The sequence below is a fragment of the Saccostrea echinata genome, unplaced genomic scaffold (genome assembly GCF_033153115.1).
Source record: "Saccostrea echinata isolate AGI-Se365-2 ecotype Australia unplaced genomic scaffold, CSIRO_AGI_Sech_v1 ptg000002l, whole genome shotgun sequence".
Taxonomy (NCBI): domain Eukaryota; kingdom Metazoa; phylum Mollusca; class Bivalvia; order Ostreida; family Ostreidae; genus Saccostrea; species Saccostrea echinata.
In genome coordinates this window covers 30,033,356-30,059,378 of record NW_026889751.1, presented here as the reverse complement: position 1 = coordinate 30,059,378, position 26,023 = coordinate 30,033,356, and the positions used below count along the sequence as shown (strand labels likewise).

The 26,023-nt window shown below is 37.0% G+C and overlaps 2 protein-coding genes across 2 annotated transcripts; one reads left to right on the top strand and one right to left on the bottom strand.

Annotated features, from left to right (window-relative positions):
* Positions 1-184: 184 nt before the first annotated feature.
* Positions 185-19,225, bottom strand: LOC133177345 (protein bark beetle-like). Its single transcript, XM_061312400.1, has 15 exons — positions 18,593-19,225; positions 18,223-18,398; positions 17,240-17,430; positions 16,456-16,803; positions 15,745-16,001; positions 13,045-13,339; positions 11,356-12,851; positions 10,870-11,104; positions 9,548-10,294; positions 6,813-9,320; positions 5,862-6,534; positions 5,413-5,585; positions 3,628-3,722; positions 3,077-3,284; positions 185-2,731 (listed from the first exon to the last, which is right to left on the bottom strand). Exons 1-15 carry the CDS (start codon positions 18,977-18,979, stop codon positions 444-446), a joined length of 10,077 nt encoding a protein of 3,358 aa, XP_061168384.1. The 5' UTR covers positions 18,980-19,225; the 3' UTR covers positions 185-443.
* A 3,498-nt stretch (positions 19,226-22,723) lies between these two features.
* Positions 22,724-26,023, top strand: LOC133177242 (uncharacterized). Its single transcript, XM_061312326.1, has 2 exons — positions 22,724-22,816; positions 23,975-26,023. The coding sequence occupies exon 2, from the start codon at positions 23,976-23,978 to the stop codon at positions 25,626-25,628; it is 1,653 nt and encodes a 550-aa protein (XP_061168310.1). The 5' UTR covers positions 22,724-22,816; position 23,975; the 3' UTR covers positions 25,629-26,023.

Genomic DNA, 26,023 nt, shown 5'->3' with positions numbered 1-26,023 from the left:
ATCTGCGATGAGTAGTTGCTGAGAAAACTACGACCAAATTTTTTTATGTATGGTACGGACAAACGCACGGATAAACAGAAAGTAGACATCGAATTCATACAAAAGTGAATCCCACCATATGGCATGCCTAAACAAAGAGTGTGTTAAAATTTCAAGCACCTATGATGAGTAGTTGCTGAGAAAACTGCGACCAAAGTTTGTTACGGACAGACAGACGGACAGACAGACACACAAGGGTAAAACAGTATACCCCCCTCTCCTTCGGAGCGGGGGTATAATTAGATAAAAACATTATCAACCATCAATTCAAATGTTTATAATTGATAATCATTATTAACTATCAATTTGTTTATAATCAATAAATGATTTGAGAGTATTTGATAATGGATTATTTCTCATTAACAGGTAAAACTTTGGCCTATGGATTAAGTACATGAATAAATTCAGATCTCGGTTTCTATTGGTTCCGGTCGCCTCTGATTACGTCTCTGGTTATCTAAATAAAGCACCGGTTTATCACGATTCTGGTTCAACTGCTCCCTACTCTGAGTTAATGGAGAATATCTGCTTCCTTGATTGAGCTGGTCACGACTGCTGGTTCTGTGGGGCGGGGGCTGTTGATTAAGCTGGTCACGACTGCTGGTTCTGTGGGGTGGGGGCTGTTGATTAAGCTGGTCACGACTGCTGGTTCTGTGGGGTGGGGGCTGTTGATTTAGCTGGTCACGACTGCTGGTTCTGTGGGGCGGGGGCTGCTGATTGAGCTGGTCATGACTGCTGGTTCTGTAGGGTGGAGGTTGCTGGTAGGGGGCCCCTTGGGGGACTCTTTGGGGACTTTGGGGGAATGGGTCCATGTCCCCCTGATACAGAGTGTCATTCATGTCATCAATTTCTGCCTCCTCTGGGTCAGCATGGCTTTCACCTGTGGACAGATCCGGCATGCTCCCGTCTGGGTTTGGAAGCGTACTCTGACTTCCCATGCGGTAGTCCATGAAGGCCATATCCCGGGGCAGCCCATCACTCCCTGAAATAGGAATACTATTTACACTCCCAATTCTGTAAACAGGGTGAATGTTATTTGCACTATCTGGGGTGAAACGGACATTTTCTGCCACTGGTGAGAATGGCTGGGTGGAAGTGGGGGAGTATGGGGGAGGGAGGCTCATTGCAGTGTAGTCTGGGCTGTAGGGGGCACTGATGGGGGATCTCAGGGCCTCATTATAGGAGGGAATATTGTCATGGCTGTCATCAAACCCGGGATTTGTATACGGCCCCCTGAGATAATCCATGTTGTCCATTTCGCGTGAGTTACGTGAGAGGTTGGAGCTGCTCTGATTGGTGTACGGATACCTATTATCTCTCCACGGAGAAGAATAATTTGTCCCATCAGATTTATCCTGGGGCGGGGTGTACCCAGGGGCTCTCACAGTTTGAGGGAGATTCTCATTATCCAGAAAAGCTTTATTTTTGTATCCTGCATCAGGAAACGAATCATTCACACTCTCTGGGTCACTGTCACTTTCACTAGCACTGGTCTCCCTCACTTGATCAGTCAGCCATTCAGGTTTCCTATCAATGAGATGGAGATCCCCCTGACTGAGATGTAAGGGGTTCAAACTTCTGTTTAGGCTCTCCTTGCTACTCCCAAAGTTAGAGCGAGGGGGAGCCACTGGTTTATTTCGTGGTTGAGGTGTTGGTCTCCTTGATGAAGCCTCAGACAAGATAGGAGAATTTCTCATGGTTTTTACAGGGTAAGAATCCACTGGTAGAGGGGGTGGGGGTGTAGGTGGGGTGTCTGGGTTGTAATAATTAGACTTGTTCCTTTCATCCATGTTAACACTTCTTTCACTTCCATAATTTGGCTTCTCTGAAATATTTGGTAGCTTCCTCAGTGATTCTATCTGATTCTCTACTCTGTTAGCCATGTTTGGAGAGTACTCTGCTTCATCAGCAGTGGTAGTGAAATCGTCAAACTCGTGCTCCGAGAATCCATCATCAGTGTAACCCCCATCTGTGTCCACAGGAATGTCTGGTGGTGCTGGTGGTTTTACGGGGGGTCGTTTCACCACTGGTGCCTGTGGAGGCAGGATGGGCCTCATCACGGGGGGCTGTGGAGGTTGTACAGGTTTCACCTCTGGGGGTCGGTCCAGGCTGTTATTGCTGCCTCCTGTATTCCTTCCCAGTGTAAACCTGGTTGGTCTCTGAGATCGTGGTGAATTTTTAGGAGAATCCTCCTTCAGTCGATCAAAACTTCCTTTACCATTCATGAGTCTGGTGTGCCCATTTGATAAAATCATACCAAGGCTTCCATTGGAAGAATTGACATTGTCTAAACGATCTCGAGAACCAAGACGACCATTAGGTACATCCAACCGCTCAAGAGATCTATTGGGGCCCCTATCACGGCTTCTAGAATCAAGACTAATGTTAGATAATGATACTTCATCATCTATCAAATGTCCTTTAGATGAAGTTACAGAATACTTGTCATCAAATCGTCGTTTTCCAGTTGCCGTGGACAACATTGTCACAGTGGATCGGGATCTTACTGAAGACCTAAGAGAGGAGCGAATGGATGCTTGCCTTTCAAATCTTTGCTCCTTTCTTCCCTTGGATTTGACTTTCCACAGAATCGCTAGAATAATGATGATAATGAGGGCTGTCCCAAACACTCCGGCTGACACTCCGATAGCGATGGCAAGGATGTCACTCCCTGGAGGGTTAATGTATGGATCTACAAAACACAACAATATAGCTATAAAGGTGATATAAAGGTCAGAAGGTCTCAGATCTTATTTCTTAAAGTGTAAACAGAGAGTGGAAAATCAATTTTTCTACAAAAGGAAATCTTTGAACTGATACAATTTTTTTGTACTTTAAAGGCACCTAGTGTTTATAACAATACATTTTTAAAATGTCCTGGTGCTAAAGATAACATTAGATCAAGCATATGTTAAATTTGTGTCACTTCTAATCTTTATGCTGGGTTTATAAAAAAAATTAATATTTATGAACAACTTGCATGAAGGCTAAAAATACCTATTATCCCTCTTTATAAATTGTTGCCATGACAACCCACCTTTCTCACAAATAAATGGATGCAGGATCCTCTGACAGTCTTGTTCTGCCACGATGTAGTCATCCTGAAACGCGCTGCAGTAACCGGCGGCAACCTCCGAGTATACCCACACCCTCAGGTCCTTACTATAGACGTTCTCCGTCAGTCGTAATAAATAACGAAGGAACGGGGCCTGCTTATCTGCCTCGGCCAAAAATCCCTGATTATCCTGTTAATACAAAATTTAATTAAAAGATTCATTTGTTCACCAAATTTTTTTTATTACTCTTTTACTGTATAAGTTTTTTATTTCATAAATACCATTGTTAAAAATCAGGACATATTTATTCCAATTTATATTCTAAAATTTTTAATTGAAGTGTGACATTTATTACATAAATTTACAATATAACATGTCAGTGGTTTATATCGTTCATAACTACAGTATACATGTATGTATAAAATAGATTTGTCAGTAGAAAACAGTGGATTCAATTTCCATTTTTCTTAAACATCAAGGTAGCTTATAAAGCTTATTTCTTAATAAGGAACTTTGTCTCTCTGATACTTGCCCTGCAGAATTGGCCTGCTTGTGCATAGGGAAGAGCAGCCCCCATGTATCTATAGCAACGGTCAGCATTTAGGGTCCATCCAGGGGGACATTTACCTGTTGACATAATAACAAATAAATCAATCATTTTAATGTTTGTAAATATACAAAATGACATTAGCCAGGGAAAATTTAATATGCACTTCCCGTGACCTTTATCAAAGGGATTAATGAAATTAAACATTGTAAAAATCAAAAAAAAAAAAAAAAAAAAAAAAAAAATTCATGAAGTAAAGATTTTGATTACCTCATTTCTATTACAAGTACCTCTTTTTTGCCATGAAATAAAGATTAACATTTCCTGGAAATGTTGATAACATTTTCTTACATACATGTAAATAAGCAAAAAGGCAGCAATGGTACTTATATTACTAGCATTCAAAGCCTACCATAACTGACTGGGAGACAACTTCTCCCCAAAACTTACCACTAGTGAGTGACACATTGCTAACTCTATATGACTGGGAGACAACTTCTACCAAAATTTACCACTGATCAGACACACATTGCTAACTCTGTATGACTGGGAGACAACTTCTACCAAAACTTACCACTGATAAGTGACACATTACTAACTCTCTATGACTGGGAGACAACTTCTACCAAAACTTACCCCGGATAAGTGACACATTACTAACTCTGTATGACTGGGAGACAACTTCTACCAAAACTTACCTCTGATAAGTGACACATTTTTTTTTTGTACTTGTTTATTATATTTATTAATGATATAATGTTGTAATCCATATTATAAACATGTATGTGACAATTGGTATTAATAAAAAAAAAAAAAAACAAAAAAAAACAAAAAAACAACTTACCACTGATAAGTGACACATTACTAACTCTGTATGACTGGGAGACAACTTCTACCAAAACTTGCCACGGATAAGTGACACGTTGCTAACTCTGTATGACTGGGAGACAACTTCTACCAAAACTTACCTCTGATAAGTGACGCATTACTAACTCTGTATGAATGGGAGACAACTTCTACCAAAACTTACCATTGATAAGTGACACATTACTAACTCTCTATTACTGGGAGACAACTTCTACCAAAACTTACCTCTGATAAGTGACGCATTACTAACTCTGTATGACTGGGAGACAACTTCTACCAAAACTTACCATTTATAAGTGACACATTACTAACTCTGTATGACTGGGAGACAACTTCTACCAAAACTTACCACTAGTGAGTGACATATTGCTAACTCTATGACTGGGAGACAACTTCTACCAAAACTTACCACTGATAAGTGACACATTACTAACTCTATGACTGGGAGACAACTTCTACCAAAACTTACCATTGATAAGTGACACATTGCTAACTCTGTATGACTGGGAGACAACTTCTACCAAAATTTATCACTGATCAGAGACACATTGCTAACTCTGTATGACTGGGAGACAACTTCTACCAAAACTTACCACTGATAAGTGACACATTACTAACTCTCTATGACTGGGAGACAACTTCTACCAAAACTTACCTCTGATAAGTGACACATTACTAACTCTGTATGACTGGGATACAACTTCTACCAAAACTTACCACACATAAGTGACACATTGCTAACTCTGTATGACTGGGAGACAACTTCTACCAAAACTTACCACTGATAAGTGACACATTGCTAACTCTGTATGACTGGAAGACAACTTCTACCAATACTTACCACTGATCAGTGACACATTACTAACTCTGTATGACTGGGAGACAACTTCTACCAATACTTACCACTGATAAGTGACACATTACTAACTCTGTATGGCTGGTAGATGACTTCCACCAGAGAGTCATTGTCTCGTCCATCCCAGATTTTTCCGTTTATATACCCCGGGCGTTCTGACCCCCACCAATTGTTAGTGGCATCCACCGGAGTATCAGTTATCTGGATCCCTTGGATAACTCTTTAAAAAGCAAAGGAAATTTGTTGACTATCATAATAAAAAGGTCAACAACATATATGAAGAGATTCTATACAAAGTACATGTAATTGACAGATTAATTTTACTTAAATGCATTTTCCAAAATCAAACTCAAATTAAATGATCTCCAAAGGAAGAAGATTTATGCACTCATTTAAAAATTTTCATTTCTAACTTGAAAACTTGTTTTTGAAAGAACATCATATATTCCAAAACAAGTGTAATGAATTTCAGTGTTTAGTGAGAATATGAACTTACTCTCGTTTATCATTTGCCAGAAGTTCAAATGCACTCTCATCATTAACAAGGTAGTTATTCTGAAACTGTGGATTCCCACTGCCCACAGCAAGCACCGCACGGAACAGAGCGGTGGCATTATTCTCGTAGACCCAGTTTCCAATGTACTGTTGAGTGGCACTAGTATCCACCTCACTGAAGGTCCTTATGATGTGGTGCCCCGTATTGTTCACAAGGACGTTAAACGTAAAGTTCATTCCCACTGTCTGAACATGGACGGTATCTCGATAATCGCCAGCTGTGTTGTTGTAAATGTAATTCTCGTAAATGTGCATCTTCTGGAAGTGATGGCCGCTGATATTAAGAGTTTCTCCATGACTACCAAAGGAGAAGACATTGTTTGTGATGTTCCCGCGGAGGAGATTCTGGGTTGATGTTGTGAATGCCCGACAGAATAGCCCCCCTTTGTTGCGGTTGACAAAGTTGTGCTGGAAGTTGAAGATCTTGGTGTTCTGAATTCCAATGTTAATGACCGGCTGAGATGTGAGATTGAGGATCCCAAGTCCATTGTTCTCGATCATACAGCTGTCTATGTAGAGGGAGGGACAGACTTCCCCCACGTTCTGGTACAGGATGGCGCCATCCTCGTTGTTTGTCACCATCATCTGCTCAAAGCGATGGATCACTGTGCTGTCTGCAAGAAAATCAATGTTTTCAGTGAACACATGTAATATTAATATTGACAACATCTAAATGAGAGCACCATCAATTGCTTAAACTAGAATGCTCAAACATAGTTTTGTACCATTTAACTTTATTGATGGTTAATGTTACCGAAAATTTTTAAATTACACCTGTAACAGGTAAAGGTATGTAGTGTACTACTCAACAACTGCTTTGAATTTACAATAAGAACAATATTCTTCTAAATATAAACATTTTTAGACTTTGTGGAACTGAATAAGTAAATACCTGGATAAGCCAAGTCTGAGAGCGGAGACGTCGTTATCTCTGCAATAAATCCATAATCTTCGTAAGCATTGGAGGCATGAATGTGGACGCCAATGGTGTCGGATTTACTGAGGTAGCGTCTACCAGTAGCCTCCATCTTACTGTGAGCATCCAGAACCCCGATCCTGCTCTCCTCCGATACAGTGTTACCATCAAAAATCTCCAATAAATTACGGTAAAATTCGTCGTAATACAGATTGAACTGAAGAAGTCGGAGGGACACTTTACGCAGGGGATTCTCACTGCGGATGATTTTTACGCAATCGACCGACAGTTCAGAGTATTTATAGTAGATAATCAGACGATTTTTCACAGTTAATTCCTTTTCCATTTTACAGATGTCTACAAGCCCCGACATGAAGTACGGCACGGTATTCACCGTCAATGGATTGAAAGAGGAAAGCTCTGCATTTCGAGATTCTCCATTCAGAATGAGAAAGTTAATGCCATACCCCAGATTGTGATCAATATTCATGGTTTTGATGTTCATTTGGTACCGTGGAGCTATGATGTCCATTCCATTCCATAGACTATTGGTAATGTTAATGTTGTTGACCTTTGGTGACCTGTATGTCGCCTGGATAGCTCCTACTCTCTCACCATGTAGCATGCCTGCTCCATAAATGTCAATGTTCTCCAGAACAGATCGCTTATTATCTTGGATGTATAGAGTTGTATCCTCCTCATAAGTTGGAGAAGCGATTCGAATGTTTCCCCAGTACGAGAGCTTGGAATCTAGGTTTCTCTTTCCACATCTGATGTAAGTGTAATTAGCCCCTTGTATACAGTCCTGTATTTTGTAATTTATTCTTTTCTGACATTCCTCTAATGAGTACTCATCTCCCACACAGTAGTAAGAATAAGTCCAGAACTCTTTGACAAAGTACATAGGTTTTTTGTAGATGAAATGGTCATAAAGATGTGTGAAGCGGACATCCACATTCAGAGTCTCCATCCCCAGCCCACGACACACCACCTCTGCCGTTTTCCTATTGAATTGATTGTCACACATCAAACTCCAGGAATTTGATGAAGAATTAAACAACTCCAAGAATCCTTCATTTTCTGGTATTTCTCCTTCAGCGTCTCTCTTCAATCTCATGCTGTTGGAGTAAAATGTCTGAGTGTTAACCTCGGGGAGAGGAATCGGAATGTTTGGTCCTGGGATGACTGGACGAAAAGATATCCTGCCATAGGGAAGACCTTGAGCAATAAGTTGGCCCAGCACTAGTATCCCAACATTAGGATAAAACTCCAGAGTGGTACCTGGCTCAATAGTCAGCTTGGCGTTTGGCATGACCGTGACATCTGCTATGACATAGAATTTAGAAGAACCAGTCAAGGCCTTGTTTCCAGTTATTCTTCCCTTCACTGAAGGGAAATTGAAGCCATTTTCTATCTGTGTCCCAGTTGATGGTAAACTGTTCACATTGTCAGCAGTGAGCTGTGGAAAATAATCTGCAATGGCATAGTTATTCCAATCGTCAAAATCAAAAATTCTCTCCACAATTTTTGCCTGGATTGCCGTTCCCCACCAGTTCTCTTCAACATCCATCTTGTTTTCGAGGGAAAGAGAAGTCACCCCTGCTATGAGTTCATACTGGTAGTCAGGATTGTAAATGAGATTTCTTCTCAGGGTAATGTTCTGGACACCTCGCACCGCCACTGCAAATGAAGATGGTGTGTAGTCAGTATTCATTGTCCAGCCTGGCCCAGGCCTGTTGCTTTTGATATTGTTAAAATGACAGAATCCCTTTGGTTTACTGTACTCTGCATGACTCTGCATGTCAACCTCAATGGCATATTTCCCCAAATTGTTTGAAATCTCATTGTTGTAGATGACTAAGTCTTTTTCCATCCCTGACAGCAGAATCAGGCCTCGACGACACGTATTCTGTACAAACCTTCCATTGCTGATCTCTACATCTGCATAGTAACCATTAATAGTGAAGGCAAAGTTCTTATTGTTCTCAAAAACTGTCTGATTAACATGAACGGAGTGAAATTTATTTTTCTCCCTGATATCGTTCACCCTCGGAAGCTCGATCTCCAGACCTCCATATCTATTATCCTTGATGATGGTTGTGTAAACGTTCCACTTCCAGACGTTATTTGAGAAGTCGACGTGGTTGTGATCAGCTATGACAGCCCTCCCATTGTTCTGTATTGTACACTGATGTAAGCTATATGTTATCTGTCCTAGCCTCTCCGGTCGAGTCATTTCTTCTTGCGTAGGTATCAAGTGCTCGTGGTATTTTGTGAGACTGGGAATGTACATGGCCTCCATTTGATTGTCTTTGATATCTACTTTTGTAAAGCGGATTTCTTCCTCTGCCACACGGTGGAAAATCTCCAGTTTTTCATTGGATGGATTGTTATAGTGTTTGGTCACGATTCCTTGATAATTATTGGTAACCTCAGCATGGCTTACTTCAATAACAGACTTTATAGGATCAGGGGAAAACTGCCCTTTTAAAAGAAAATATATACTTCATTTCCACATTCAATGATTACTTGACCTATCAATTGCTATTAGCAGTATTTATTGTAATGTACTCTTCATAATTAAAAATAAAATTTCACTTCTTTTTTTTAAAATAATATATGTCAATTAATTGTAAAATACTGTTACATTAACTGCAATATCATTTAATTATTTAAGTATGAATTAATATAAGACTGCTATAAAAACTTACTGGCGTGAGCAGCGAAGGCCAGCCTCCCTGACCTCACCCCCCTGACCACCAGCTGGATTGTGAGATAGTTTTTTCCCTGTGATGTTATTGGGAAGTCAACTAGGTCCTCTTCTATCTGCCATTTTATTGTGGTGGCTGAGATTCCACTCCTGGGTGAGTTGTAAATGGTTACCTTCTCCACGCTGGTCAATGGATTATAGTCCAGAACTTGGAGCGTGATTCTGTAATCTGATCTAACGACCGACAGTTCCATGGTGTAGGTATGGTTCTCACTCTGTGTGCCTGGCTGGGATATAATAAACACCATTGAGTTGACTCCCAGCTGATAGTTTTTAGTTCCGAAATACTCCATCCGACTCTGATGAAGGAAATTTCTCACACTCAGTCCCTCATACTCAGTAAAGAATGGGTCATATACAAATCCTCCTTTCTGATTATAATTCATAGTGGACTCTGTGATCCTCAGGAATGGACTTCTAGTAAGTAAACCATGACCAACATTCCTGACAAAATGACATTTCTCGAAAAGATTTTCTGTGAATGGGTTGGCATATTTAATGTTAACACCATCGGACACAGAGTCAGTGATCTGCAGTGCAGTGATTTTGTAGAAATTGTAGTCAATGCGGAGGGCAGGGGTGAAGGTCATGGCCTGGTAATCTAACTGTCCGGCCTTTTGGATGATGACATGTTTTATCTGGGTCTCTCTTAACTGACCAAATGTAGGAATAGCAGGAATTGTGATGCCTGTAACAGGAATAACAAACTGTGATAAACTTATCACAAACTTTTAGAAACCATTTCACTCTGTATCCAATATGTACTTTTATAATTTGAAACTGAAATGTTCATAATAACACACAGAGTATGCCTGTAGAGAACTGCGATAATCAAAGTTAAACAATGGGGAAAAAGAAAATAACTTCAAAATTTTGAAACTTTATGCATGTGGAAATTTTAAATCACATCATGGGCTATACATTTTTTACTATATACATTCATCTACTTTCAGATTCTTTGTTGAAATAAGGAGTTATTATAAAACTAGTGAATTAGGAGTGGTAAACAGTTACATAGTAACTCATTTTCAATGACTTCAAAATATACTGTATAAGGTTCACCTGGTTGTGAAAATATACTCCCAAATGATAAGGGCCAGTAACTCTAATAATGTACATATCAAAAAGACAAGATACAAAACAAATCATGGCAAAAATAAACAAATACAAATTAAATTCAAGTAATTTACAGAATATCTGTCATTTTTTTATTAACACCAAAAACAAATGAAATTGCACTTTTACAAATTTATTTGTCCATACCTGACCAAGTGGGTTTCTGGCACCTGATGTACACAACATTCTCAAACTGGCAGTCGAAATCTCCGCGTTTAATGGACTGACACTCACGGAGGTCAGTGTCTAGGTTTGTACAGGTGACGGAGCTCAGCTCGATGACAGAGGAAGACCTGACCTTCTGGTAAACAAGGCCGTAGTCAGGGTGATAGGTCAAACCAAGCTGCTGACATACCACCATGGCATTCTCTTTGATCCACCCCTATATTATAGAAAAGCAAAAGTAAACACTGCACCTGATCTAAAGAGGCTATATTTTTTTCTTAAAGGTTTTGAAATTTGTAAAGATCTTAGAAACCTCCTGCTCTTAAATAATGGACACAAATTAAAAAAAAATGATTTAGAGGCAAATTCTGGGAGTTAAGAAGCTATATTTAGTTAAAATAATTTTAAAATTTGAGAATTTATAGCAGTAGAAATATAGCAATAAATCACTTTGGGGGGAAAACTTACATGTTTACAGACTGCTCCCCAGCGTCCATTAATGTTGACCTCTACACGACCTTCAAACTCATCTCGTCCATCTGCCAGCCTAATGGCATCCGTCCTGTTACTGATCTCTGTCTGATTGGCCGGTTCATTCAGCGTAAACACAATAGGTGACATAGAGCTTCCTCCGTCTGCTTGTAATGTGCCATGAATCACCATGCCGATAGAGTTTTCAAACAGCAGTGTTGTGCCAGGTAAAATTTTGAGGACTGCGTTAGGAAGTATGAATATATCCCTGTCCACATAATAGAGCTTGGTGGTAGGGTCTGTGGTGAATCCATCTACATCCAGAATCCCCCCAATTTTATTTTCCCTCCTGAAAGGCCACCTGTATTCAGTTTCTGTGATGGTGGTTTTGTCTCCATACAACCAACCATCCTTGAGTACCGGGTAATATTTGATCTGTGCCAGATTATATCGATCATCAAGATCAAAGATTCGGTCATAAATAATTCCATGATTAGTGGTCTCCCACCAGTTTATGCTGCCGTTGATGATTACTGAAGGGTCAATGAGATGTGTCGCAATGTCTCGCACAGAGTCTGGGTTAAAGATGTGGTTTCTTTGTACTACAATATTACTGGAGGACACAATAATTGGAGCATTTGCGTGACTTCTGGGATTGAGATATTGAGATGTATCATTGATAGCATTTCCTATCACTTTGTTAAACTTGAATTCCATGTGCTGATTGGGTGCATTCTGGGTCAATCGGAGACTTACACAGTATCTCCCATAATTCTCCTTAAAAGTGTTTTCATAAATACGATAATTTACAGCAAATTTTGCATACCACTTGCTTACTAGCAAATCATACCCATTGTCAATGCGTACTGCTCCCAAACTGTGGTTTACAAAGGTGTTATTTGTCATAATCCCAATTGTGTTTATCACCGGAGACATAAGAACTCCATGTCTCTTGTTTCCATCGAACTCATTGTATGCTAAACTAAAATTCACATTTTTCTGTGGACTCTTTGTAAAATTACATGAAAGATACTCGATAGCTTCATCATAGTTATATTTGAAATGACTCTCATTCACCAGAATGCTCCCCTCCATACAATAGTTGCCAACTCTGAAGGCAATCCACTCATTGAAGAAGAATTTGGCCTTGACCACCTCCATTTTCTGTGAGTGCTGTATGCGTGTGTTGTTAAGTCTGTCGTACTCGGTTATCACACCGTAACCATGGTTTTCACAGAAGTAAGAGTTGTTAAGGAGCTGATAGCCTCCCGCATATGTTATATTTACTCCGCTTCTCTGATTTCCTTCAATCCTCGAGTTGTTGACGGAGATTTCTCCTGCCCCCTGGTAAATCCGCAGACCTGCTCCGTAGTTATTGTCAGATATAATGGAAGAATTAACCGAGACCTTGCATCGCATGTCCTGGACATTCACTCCGTATCCTGTGTTGTTACTGGCTGATGAATTAAAGAACCGCAGCTCCTCATCCAATCCTGTAATTTAAAATCATCATAATGCATATTGATAAACAGGAATACTTGTCAATAAATAAAATTGCTAGTCTACACATTTTACATACTAGAATAAAAACCTCATATTATACAATGTAAGTATGATTTCTATACTAATTGATGTAGACTGAGATAATCTCCCATCTACTAAATTTTGACTGTAAAATTTCCTTACCATCATAAGAAACTAGATCCATTAAGAATCTCAGGCAGGCTCGAAACTTCTTACAGCGGTGTTCCCCAGGGTTAGCTGGCTTTGGAGGAAGCTTATACTGGAACCGAATTGTGATGCTTTTTCCTGAGGTTGTCACAGATTGCGGGAATGATCCATTAGAAACGGGAAACACCCCAAGGACTCGATCACTGGTGGAGATTCCATCATAGACCGTTATTGTTCCCTCTGCCTTCTCATCGCGCTCCATAAGAAAGAAGTGGAGGGACAGTCTCCTCTTGTCTACTGTCGTATAACTCTGAAAAGGATGATTCTCTTTATATTTATGTAGTTGCTATAAATGGAAACCTGTGGTCCTGAATGTTGGATTAACAAAGAAACAATACCAAAATTACTTTTTTTCCCCCCTTTTTCCGAAAGTTTTCCCCATCTTCCTCACCTTTCCTTAAGCAATTAAGCAATATTTTTGAGATGGAATTTAGTTCAAAATGTATTCCTTTATGTATCAACATATATTGTTGCTATTTTTTTCCAATAATCATGATAATGTCTGACCAATCAAACAGATCAGCTTTAGTTCAGGCATAAAATGCAAGAGTCATATGATCTCATTATGCTCTAGTCTATACAAATATATTAAACCCATGTCATTAAACTGAACAAATACAGTATATCATGCAGGGATGGGGTAATTGAAAAAATTAATTGTAATTGACTGTAATTAATTACATATTTTGAAGTAATTGGAAGTAATTTGTAATTGAACATTTTTCAATTACTTGTAATTGTAATTTAATTAATTACACTGAAAAAATACCATGTAATTTCAATTACTTTTTCAATTATTACATTCAATTACTTTATATAAAACACATTCAATCATGATATATTCATGATATATCATCACCACTACCTCCCCATTTTACTGGTTTTTATTTTATTGTTAAACATATCCTCAATCCTTCAATTAAACAAAATCTTAGGTTAATGCTTACAAATAAATAATTAAATGATTGGCTTGATAATAATAAACTAGTTTCTTTCTAATCATTATGTAAATTTTGAATTTTTTGATCTTTATTTATAAATATGAATTTTGAACCACACTTCTTAGGTCTATTCAGCTATGAAACACACATTTGTTACACATGTATTTCAATCTTTGTTGTTTGATCAATAATAAAGAAAAAGAAGGTGTGTGTCATTAATTAAGTTAGAGTTCTCTCTTGTTGGGAAGAGATAATAGCCCTCCAGATCACAGCTTTAAATTGCAATCAAAACAAATCAACACCTCTACAGAGATATTCATTCCATGATTTAGAAGACAAAGCCAATGGAGATAATTATTTCAGTTTAAAATGCTCCGCTAGCTTTAGAAAAAAAAAACTTTCAATTTGATAATTATTTTAACATCTAAACAGATTTTTATGAATGATTTTTCTATCTGTACAATTCTGATTTATGAAGTAAAATTGTTCAACATAAATAGCAATTTAAGATGTTAAGGTTACCTTCAAAGGAAATATTTAATTTGAGGGGTTACAGTTGCGACTCATTTTACTCTGTTAAAATACTCACTTTTAATCAAATATCATAAGCCATGCAATTTGTGTACATGTAGGTTTTGTGTGGTGGAAACTGCATCAAACTGATCTCGGATAGTTCTTTAAGAGATTCTTATTGTTTTGTAAATAAATGTTATAAATCAAACCACAATGACACACAATGCCTATAGCATATTATTTTTTGTACTGTAAGTTTGTGCAGAGGCTGAGCTTATGCTCTGTATATTCATTGAAAAGGATAATAAAATTTTTCAAAAAAATAAAAAATGTAATTTGTAATTTAATTACTTTTGCAAAGTAATTGTAATTTAATTAATTACATGTCTTAGAAAGCCTGTAATTTAATTGTAATTTAATTGAAGAAAAAGTCAAAGTAATTGTAATTTAATTAATTACTTTTTAAAGTAATTGACCCCATCCCTGATATGTGGTTTCAAACCCAGTACAGGCTCTGGGTCCATAAAACTCGCTTTTTTGTTCCAAGTTTCAATTTTACTAAAAAAATTAATTCTGGAAAACTGAGACTGAGATCAGAGGTGCGCTCATCTAAGTTTTATGGCCCCTCGGCCTGATGCCCATTATTGTCATTAAACTTAATCAAATGTATGACCCAGTAGTAGGGCTGTCACGGTTCCAAAATTTTTCGGGTCGGGTCGGTTCTGTAAATTTTCGGTTCGGTTTCAGGTTTTTCGGGTCGGGTATTTACATCTATTTTAAACCATAATTTCATGAATATAATTGAAAAATTTTTATTTGTTACATTAAATTTACATTGAAAACAAGTCTTAACCATGCGAACGTCTAGACATCGGTGACTTGGCCTACTATTAGCAACAACCTGACCATTCCTGCTGGTTTTGATAATTATCTAATACTTCCGTGACAAGTGTTTTGTCATTGAACGAAGTAGATTTCAGTTGTGATGTTTATTTATCACTGTTATCGCCATCATTCCTATGATTTCGACGCCATTTTTTATATTGAACAGACTCTAATATATAAACCAGACCCGAACCGAAATCCAGAAAAATGGAACCGGAACCGAACCGAACAACTTGGACCGCGGTTCTCGGTTATTTCGGGTACTCGTGACAGCCCTACCCAGTAGGAGTTCTTGTTCAGTGTAAGTGTTCCGTACCTTTTTACAGTCTTGTCCATCAAATGCTGGTTTATCTCCCCTTTCATTGATAATGTTCTCGTACTCCGTGATGGGGAATCGTGGGAAGGCGAGGGCGTTACTTCTGCAGAATGAGCGGTCTGTGGGGTAGTCTTTCTGGAAGGAATGGATAGTGTAATTAGTCAGGTACATCTTGACTCCATCTCCCCAGTTATTGTCCATGTTGGTCATGTTAATTAACACCTGGCCCACAGCTGTCTGGATGAACGCACCATAACCTAAAGGGAAAGTGAAAGTAGGTGAGCTTAAGCATCTCAAACATCAATAAGTTGTACACCAGCTACAGGTATGTCAAGGTCAGTATGATTCAATGTGATCAGACAACCCAGACCTCATTATTCAATTGGGTTTCTAATTTGATATCTCAGACAATCCAATATATCTCCATGTTTTTCAACAGGTCTATCATAATGAAAATAAGAATGTTTGAATGAAAAAATAAATAAAATCAGTGCTCTTAAAGTACATGATATCACATCACAATTAAACAGGTGTATATTTTTTCTTACCAAAATTTGGAATTAAATTGTATGTTATATATTTTTTTAAAGTGATGAAACATCTTTATGATAGAAATACATACATGTATATAAAACCAAGAGAGAAGGTCCAAAGTAGATTTATTTGTAAAATGGTCCTGAACAGTAAGCCAAGTGTGCCTCGAGTCCTTACCTCGATTGAATGACACTGTACTATTAGCGATGTGGACACGTCCCCTCAACTCCGTTAAGTTTAGCCCATCATATGCTCCGTACATGATAGACACGTTATTCATCAGAGGAACGTGGGGACTAGCAGATATTGAAGCTCGACCCTTCAGCATTCCGTCCAAATGATAAGTGTCACGTCCCGCATACCAGACATCTAGGTACTCCAACCAGGAGTAGGTCTCTGTCCGGTTTATGTTCTGGTCCCGGACAAATTGGACGGTGGCATTGTAAAACTCCAGTCCCCTCCAGTGAGTCTTGGCCAAATCTGGGCGGAGTCCATCACACTCAAAGCCAATCACCTGCTGCCCATCTGTGATTGACAAGTCAAATTTATAATCACATAACAATTAAGGGACAGTGATCAGTCTAATAAATCCTAATATGAACAATTGAATCATAAACAATTAAATTGAATCATAAACACAAACCCCTTGAAACAAGTATCCCCTCTCAACTGATCACACAATCTAACAAAACTTGGTGTCATACACTCACCCATCATGAGAAATTTTCTTAAGCTCATTATACACTGTAGCTAATAATACATTTGTTCTACTTATTGAAGTGTTCTAATATTCTACCCACAAATCCATTTTAAACAGTAACTTTTACCTTCAAGTTGGTATAAAGAAATGTTTTCCCCACATGAAATTCTTTAAGATTTAAATTTTTTGCTCAATGATGAAAAGAGATAGTTTGATGCTATATATACATAATAAAAGAGTAGTTCTAATACAGTTCCTCACCACAGATATTGGCACCGACTCGGATATTAGATTTGCCAGGACAATCAAACAGACTGTTCTCTGTACCGATACAGTTTGGTCGCTCAAACAGCATGTAGTCCGTCTTGTTCCGAGAAAAGGAGTGATATGTAAAATTTCCCCACAAGAATCCCAGATGACGGCAAGTTACATTGGCATCAATTTTGGTATAACTATAATTCAGAAAAATTAATTACAATAGTTATGGATAAAGCAATGAAAGAGTTATGGTTGACACAAGAAAAACGCAATTTTCCTAGAATAGTATTATATAAAAAAATTCCCATTAAAGTGACGTACACTAATACATGTATATTTTGTTATAATAAAGAGTAGCTGAAGTATATATTCATCCGCATGAGATAATGGTTCCTCCCTAAAGAACAGCTTAGGAATTAGACTGATGTTACAAATTTTGGGACACACCCCTTGCTAAATATATGACACAGGTGTCAGACTTACACATTACTGGGTTTAGAATCTTTTCTCTTTGACATGTACATAGAAAATATAGGAATCATAACTTACTATACAAAGTTTGAATACTAAATCAAATATAAGAATTCCAATAGACAGTTTATACACATATGCTATTCTATGCAAAATAATCTGAATTTCATTATATTGTTAATTACTGATCCCTCTGTACAGTATAACTTGGATACCAGACTTTCATCACATACATTTGAAATTCGATATCTCTAAAATGTTGTCATCTCAACAAGTGACACTGTGAGTAGGAAACCCCCTTTCACTTTTCTCTAGATATTTTAAATTCAGTAACTCAAACTCTCAAAGATTTTTCTTGATTCCATCTTGTTTGAGATAAAGAAGCTTGACTGTAGCAATATCAGTCTATCATATCCTCTCTTAAGATTTTAATATAATCATTATAAAATCCAGATATATTACATTTAATTGCATTCTAGACTTCTCCACAGCACTTAATCTCACGTAAAACTTACTTTACATAGTTTGTACAGATTCCCCTCCATCGCCCGCGATAAGATAGCTGTAGTTGTCCGTCCCTTGTTGTGTTTCCATCCACCAATCTGGCATCGTCAGGAAACGCCGACTCGGAGGCATCGATCTTGTCTGGATCTCTCGTCATCACAATCCTACCACCGTCCTCATCACTGCCCTAAAATAATAAAACGGAAAACACTGTCATTGTTTAAATCAAGTTTAAGATTGTCAGTAATATCCTAAATTGGCTTAAATGCTAAATAGGAAATGAAAAAATTAATCTGGAATCATTCTTTCTTGGCAGCAGTTAATTTTGAAAACATCATAAGAAAATCTAATTAACTTTCGTCACTATGCACTGATTCTTACTCTTGCTATTAGTGTTCCGTTGATGATCATGCCGTATCCGGGGCCGAAATGGAATACAGTCCCAGGCTCTATCCACAGACAGCTCTTTGGCTCCAGCTCAATATTCCCTCCCATCTTGTGGGGACTACCAGCTTTCAAAATAGCTTTTTTCTCGCCTTCCTTGATGACAACTCCAAACTGAAAATTCACTTTCTCTAGAACATAGGGATCCTTGCATATTTCTGGTGCCATATGTAGATAAACTAAATTGTAAACGATTCCATTCGCAACGACTGGCTTTGGTCCCACCGGTGGGGGTGTGATTGGGGCCTGGCCTAAGGCCAGAGAAATTGTCAAAAAAATTATTCCAACGGTAAGGCTCCATTTCAAATTGTAAACAGTCGCCATTTTTACTGTTTATTACCTTGTCATGGTCACATTTCAATTTTCACACCTGTAATCCAGGTATCGTGCAGGTAAAATGCACTTTCTTTCTTTAGAAGTCTGCCGTTGGATTTTCTTACCTATCCTACACCTACGAAATAGTTTTTATTGTTCCCAACAGTCATTGCCCGTTTCAAATTAGTCTTACTTCCTGTTGACCCCGTAATAAGTGTGTCACCACACAGGTATGAAAAGCGTCGAAAGAGTCACATGACTAATCCAGACAGAAACGGCGTGACGTCGAGGTGAGATGTGGGTAGATCATACCTTTTAAAAGTCTGTTCGGTTTCCTCTTCGCATCTGTTGCGGATTTTCGTAGTGTTAACTTAGAAATTATGCCCCTGACGAACTTTTAATCAAAAACAATGAATTAAGAGAATTTTTTTTAAAAAGAAAATCAATATGTCGCAGTTTTTCATTAAAAATCGATAATGCACTTTCGTCTTTTTATTACTGAAAATGCATGTATATACGTACAGTGTATTTATATATCATTACCGAAATTTAATTTAGCCAATGCAAAGCGTTTCCGAAACCTCTTCAATCAGCCAGGTTGCAGGCCCGTAGCAACGGTTTCAAAAGTTGGGGGGGGGGGGGGGGACTTCCCCCAAAACTGACAAGCAAAAAAAAAAAAGGGGGGGGGGAGATATACTGTCCGAATCCTGAAATTTGCCAGTGCTCGACCTTAAAACATCAAAAAGTGTGTGTGTGTGGGGGGGGGGGGGGGGGGGAGGTTGCCTCTAAAGGGAAAATAACTATAGCAAATTAGTATAGATTTAAAACTGATTAACACGCTTTTAATCGTCAACATATGAATTCATAAATCAGTTAATTGAGGTTACTTGTACCCATGCCGGAGTAACTAGGCTTCGAAAAAGTTTAACAGTCACTACTATATTTGGATGATGCAGTAGATAACTTTTTTGCCTAATTTCTGCATAATAATACTTCAAAGTCTGATATTTATACGCATAATTTTTTTCAGTAATGGTATACATGTTATACGTGTATTATATTCTTTCGGAAATGAAAAAAAGCGGTAATGATAACCGACCAGTTTTCAAAATTTTTGGTAATGAATATAGCCCATATGTGAACGTTTTCATAGTTCAGACTAAGATAATGTATCCCGAATGCCTACAGTATTCTTAAAATGTTGCTGATCTGAAGAAAAAAATACTCTATTAACCAAGAATTATATATTTCTTTCAACATTTATACACATTTCAGCTAGTTTGAAATTTTTATATGACATTTTTATAATATTATAGTACATCAATAAATTGCTCTTTACAAATTTTATCAAATTTTCGGTAATACAAGGTTCACAATTTACATGACATTTCATTTTATATTTAAATATTTTCAGAGCTATATAAGAAATTAGTATGTTCAACATTTCAGATAACTGGGTTTCTTAAAAAAAAAAAAACAATTACTATATTTTTCCAGCTAATATTGAACTTCAATGATTCACTTACTTTTTTCCATATATTCGAAGAATCATTACACTTATATAAAAGATTTTCTCTTTCACCACACTTGTGACAAAATCTATGCACATCAGTATTCCATTTACTAACATTCAGATTATTATTTAGCAGTTTATGTAACAATTTATAATTAAAATCAGCAATTTGTCTATCAAACATTTGGTAATTTTCATATGAAAAATTTGTGGCCATATTGATCTAGGAATATCAAATATGTCAGTCCAGAATTTTACTGTTAGAGGTTGGTGAAATCTCTTTGCACTCAATATGTTGTAGAAAAAGGAGGATTTCTGACTCTCAAAATTACAATAAATATCTCCATAAAATAAAGCAAAGTGATAGTTTTTAATGTTGACATGCTGAGCTTTTCTACATTCAAAAATCTTAGAATACTTGTTAAACACTGATTTCATTATGAAATATTCACAGAATATATTTCTGTTATTTAAAATTTTTTCTAAAAAGTATGAAATACCTTGTAATCGTCCATTTATATCAAAAAGATCTTTTGTGTATAACACACCTGATTTTATCCAGTTTGATAAAAATCGTGGCTTGTTTTTATACATAAATAATGTGTTTTTCCAAATAGGTAATGACAGGAACTCATCTGCGGACATTTTTTTCATATCGTTTTGCTTTTTGCATTTATTGAATGCACACAGTGCTACTTTGTAGAAACAAGGAAGGATAATCTTTAATATCTTGCAGATTTGTTTTGAGTAAGTAGTCAAGAGTTAATTTTTCTTTACTAAGAATATTTTTTATAGAAGATACTAAACTATTGTTGGATTTAAGAATTCTTGGAATCCAAGAGGCTTTTGCAGAGAGGAACTTTGTTTCAACATCAAAGATATTAATACCACCCTCCTCCTCTTTTCCTATAAGGGTATTCCTTTTTACCCTATCTTTAGCATTCCAAATAAAATTATAAATTATTCCATGATTTGTTTGAAATATTCCTCGGGAGGGTTAGGAAGAATACTAGCTATATACTGAAATTTTGAGATTATTTACAATTACACTTCATTTTCTAAATAATTTGATTATATCCCGCGTAATGCACGGAAGAAATATTTTTTAAACTTATTAATATAGTATTGCATTACAATATTTTAGTTAAGGGCATCTGTTACAGGATCCATAAGAAGCAATTTTAGTGGGGGAGGGGGGGGGGACAAACGTTTTCAGATTGGGTGGCCACTACCAAGGTCATCAGACGTAATTAGTGAGGGGCACATCTATAAAGTAGCTTTGATTTCTATAGTATTTGATCGGCAAATTTATGGGGTGGAACCCCCTCCCCCCCCCCGTTTCCAACGGCCATGTGCTACAAACAAAAAATATATATTGGATGCATTGGTATACTGATTACATTTCAATTTATTTTAATTTATTCTGGCTATACATAAATGATCCAAATATCAAATTCCTAAGATATTAACAAACTGTAAATTTTCTATAATATATACAAAATTCTCACTTCTTGTCGTTCCCCTTATATTTTTTTTTTATTCACTGTTTAGGACACTACTGAGAAATCTCGAAAAAAAAATTTAAACTTTGTGTGGTTGTTATAAGCTTATTCATTTTACTTTAATAAACAAAAATCTAGTATAGTGCTATTATCTATTTTCATTATTTTTAAAAAATAAGTTTGTTTGTAGTAGTCTTAAATGTGGAATTCTAAAATGGAGTTGTTAGTACATGTACATCTTATATTCGTACATGTTATCTGTAATAAGATGACAGGGATAAAAGGAGACGTCACATGTACATGTACATGTATAGCCTTACTTTCTATACTAGAATATTATTTATTTATGTATGAACAATTGATGATTCTTATAATGTGTTGTGCCTTTGCCAATTATTGTAATTGTGTTTGCGCCAATAAATATTTGTATTTGTACTTTCGTAAAAAAAAGTTATGCATTGAGGGGTCATTTTTCAACCCAAACAATTACGTGGAATCGAGGGTACTTCACAAAAAAGGGAGGCAGTCGATGTTAGAATAAAAATTCCATACACAATAAAAGACTCTTTTTCTGCAACCCCCCCCCCCCCCAATTCGTTTTACATGCCTGTTTGGCTTTCCTAATTTGTTGAAATAAAGAATAGAGAAACGATAATAAAATATTAAAAACCTTTTTTTTAATCTTGCTAAATATAGTTATGAAGAGGAAACACTTGACTGCACGTAAAGTCGATATCATCTGTGTTTGTGTCAAGGGATCAGAGTGCGTAGAACACGTAGAATACTCTGGAAGGATCTGGTCGGCAGGGCGGACACCCGCAACCAAAGCAGGTAATTCACAATTACTTATTTGTATATTTACACCAATCTAAGGTAGATGAATAGTGATTATAGACAGCTGCACGTATGCAGTCTGAATGCATTTCTTCTATGTCTTTTAAAGGGCTGTCTTTGTCGTTTTTTTTTTCTTTTTAAATGCATGATTAAAATCAGAGAATAGTGTAATTGTTATAAATTTACGTGTAATGTAATAATGATTTTAAATCTGTATCCATTATAAATTTGGCAAGTATGTTAAAAAAAATTAATTAAATTTATACAATTTTAATAATCTAGCGTATTGTTACAAATACTTTTTTTAAATAATAAAACTGGCGATGCATGAACAGATCCAGCAGGTGGAGGCGCGAAAGGGTCAAAACCCAACCTCTATGATTTTTAATAAGTTTTCCAAAATTTACAAAATTAGAAAGTTTAAAAATGGCTTTGACACCCCATTCCCACCTTCTCCGGAAAACAGACCCCCTCTAAGAAATTAGAAAAAGAAAAAAAATTGTATACATATGCTTTATGAATTGAAGCTGCAATCTCTAAAATTTTATGTCTCAGTAAATTCATATATAATTATTTCGTTGGCCGTGGTCGTGGTGGTGGTGGTGGTGGGGGGGGGGGGGGGGTGTATGAAATATAAAACTGAAAGTGCTCTTGGATTTCTCTATGATGCCTTCATTTAAAGTCATATATGGCGTATTTTTTTATAAGTTCAGGTAACCAAAATTAAAAAGATCTTTCTATTTGTTTTATTACTTTATATAAAGATAGGACTTTCCTGTAAATTTCACAACTTAAATCAATCACGTTTCATAGATATTAGAAATTTAAAACAATAACCGATTTATTTACCGACTCCACATTTAAATAACAGACAAATTTAAAGTCAATTTAACTATAGAAACAAGAGGTTATTCAAGCTCGAAATCGGTTTGAACGTAAGTAACATAAATCATGTATATTTACACTCAATATCGTATTATTATTTTTCAAGCTCAGACACGCTTTAAATTTGTTTTACCGAAGTTTGTTTCAATGCCAAGTTTGTCAGGAAATGACATCGAAAACAAACCCAATAGCTGGACTCCCACATTCCCCCTGTAGTTTATCAATGAATACCTCATCTTAAATTATCCATATTTCATTACATTTTTTCAGAATGGATCCCCACACCGGTGATGTGACTCGATGTGATCTGTGTAAAACTGCTGAGGTACACGTTCATTGCGATACCTGTATCGTCAACTTATGCAAAGTCTGTGTGGGAGAACATGTTTCAACTGATGAATCCATTGATCACAAAATTGTCAAATTCCAGGCGAGAAAATCCCTCTCCCTCTCTCCTGTGTGTACAGCTCACAAGAAAAAACGATGTGAAATGTACTGTACAAAATGTGACATTCCTGTCTGCATCACTTGCATTGCATCTGATCAACATCTAGGTCATAAATTACTACAAACTGCACAGTTTCTAAAGGAAAAGAAAGAAAAGATGATTGAAGAAAAAAGGGAATTGAATGAATCCATTTTCCCAACCTACCAGCACATTGCCTCTGATGTACAAAACAGAATGAGTCAGTTAGAAAAGGAATATGGAGATCTCTCAACAGCCATAAAAAAACATGGAGAAGAGTGGCACAGAGAAATTGATAAACTCATGAATAAACTGCAGACTGAAGCTGATGAATTGAAAAATATGCAATTACAAATCCTGCAGAAACATTTGGATGACGTTAACAAGAAGATTTCTGACATCAAGGATGAAATAAACTCAATCCAAGCCACCTTGGACTCTGATGATTCATCTGTGGTTCTCGACGCTGTCTTTAGAATTGAAGACTACAGGACAGTCCCACACAAAATCATTGTTTCTTTGCCAAAATTCAATATGAAGAAGTTCCACGAGGAATTATTCGGTACATTGTCGTCTATTCCATCAACATCAGAGGAACACGGCTACAGCTTGAAGAAGATGCAGAAGCCCATAAAAGTCAGAAAGCTGCTTGATGAACCAGAGATCGTCACCACCATTGACTCGGGATATGTGGACCTCTGCAACGTAGCCTGTCAGAATGACGAAGAAATCTGGACAAGTGGATACGGCAAAACAATGAAACTCTTCAGCATCAATCGGGGATCACTACTTACTAAAATAACAACCAAGTCAGGCAACACACCGACAGATATAGCAGTGACAGACAGTGAAGAGCTCGTTTATGCCGACTGCAGTGATAATTCGGTGAATGTTTTGAAGAATGGAGAGATAGAAGAGGTGATCAGACTTCAGAAGTGGAGTCCTCGTGGTATTTGTGGTACCTCCTCTGGTGATCTCCTCGTCTCAATGGAAAACGATGACTTCACTCAGTCCAAAGTTGTCCGTTACTCTGACTCCACAGAGAAACAAACCATTCAGTTTGATTTTAAGGGCTTACCATTTTATTCATTCACCAATAACACTAAATACATTTCTGAGAACAGGAACCTGGATATCTGTGTGGCTGACTACATAGCTGGAGCAATAGTTGTGGTCAGTCAGGCCGGGAAGCTGAGATTCAGGTACACTGGACATACTCCTGCTCCAAAGAACAAACCTTTCCATCCGGTAGGAATCACCACAGACAGTCAGAGTCACATCCTTACAGCTGATTATAACAATGACTGTGTCCACATCATAGACCAGGATGGACAGTTCATCCGTTATATAAACTGTGGACTGAAATATCCCTATGGATTGTGTATAGATAGCAATGACAATCTGTTTGTTGCTCAGTACAAAAAAAGCCAAGTGAAGAAAATCAAATACCTGCAATGAAATCCTGATGCCAAATTAGAGTCACATAATTGATGATTACAGTAAATAACATAACTGAATTATATATTTCTGCTTTCTCAGAACTTTCTTTACAGATTAAATCTTGGGAACTTTGTAGAGTTGCAAACAACCTCAAACTGAAGCTCACGTCAAATGAAGTAGTGATAGGAATATTTAAATCTCAAAGTGAATTGTTGTAAAAATATAAATGTAACTTTAACTCTTATAAAGCAAATGTATTGTCAGCAGTTATAATAACCAGAAATTGTTATTATTGTTTTCAAAAACAATAAAATAACAGTCGAAAATCTTTATTCAGTGAATACCTCCAATATTTATTAAAATATACCACATTATAAACTCTTTGAATGTGAAAAATGTCTGATATATACTGT

Coding starts and splice junctions, on each gene's coding strand:
- LOC133177345 (XM_061312400.1), bottom strand. CDS start 18,979: ATGGCGACTGTTTACAATTTGAAATGGAGCCTTACCGTTGGAATAATT. Junction 12,852..13,044: donor GGATCTAGTTTCTTATGATG/GTAAGGAAATTT, acceptor TTTAAATTACAG/GATTGGATGAGGAGCTGCGG. Junction 2,732..3,076: donor TCCATTTATTTGTGAGAAAG/GTGGGTTGTCAT, acceptor TGTGTTTTGTAG/ATCCATACATTAACCCTCCA.
- LOC133177242 (XM_061312326.1), top strand. CDS start 23,976: ATGGATCCCCACACCGGTGATGTGACTCGATGTGATCTGTGTAAAACT.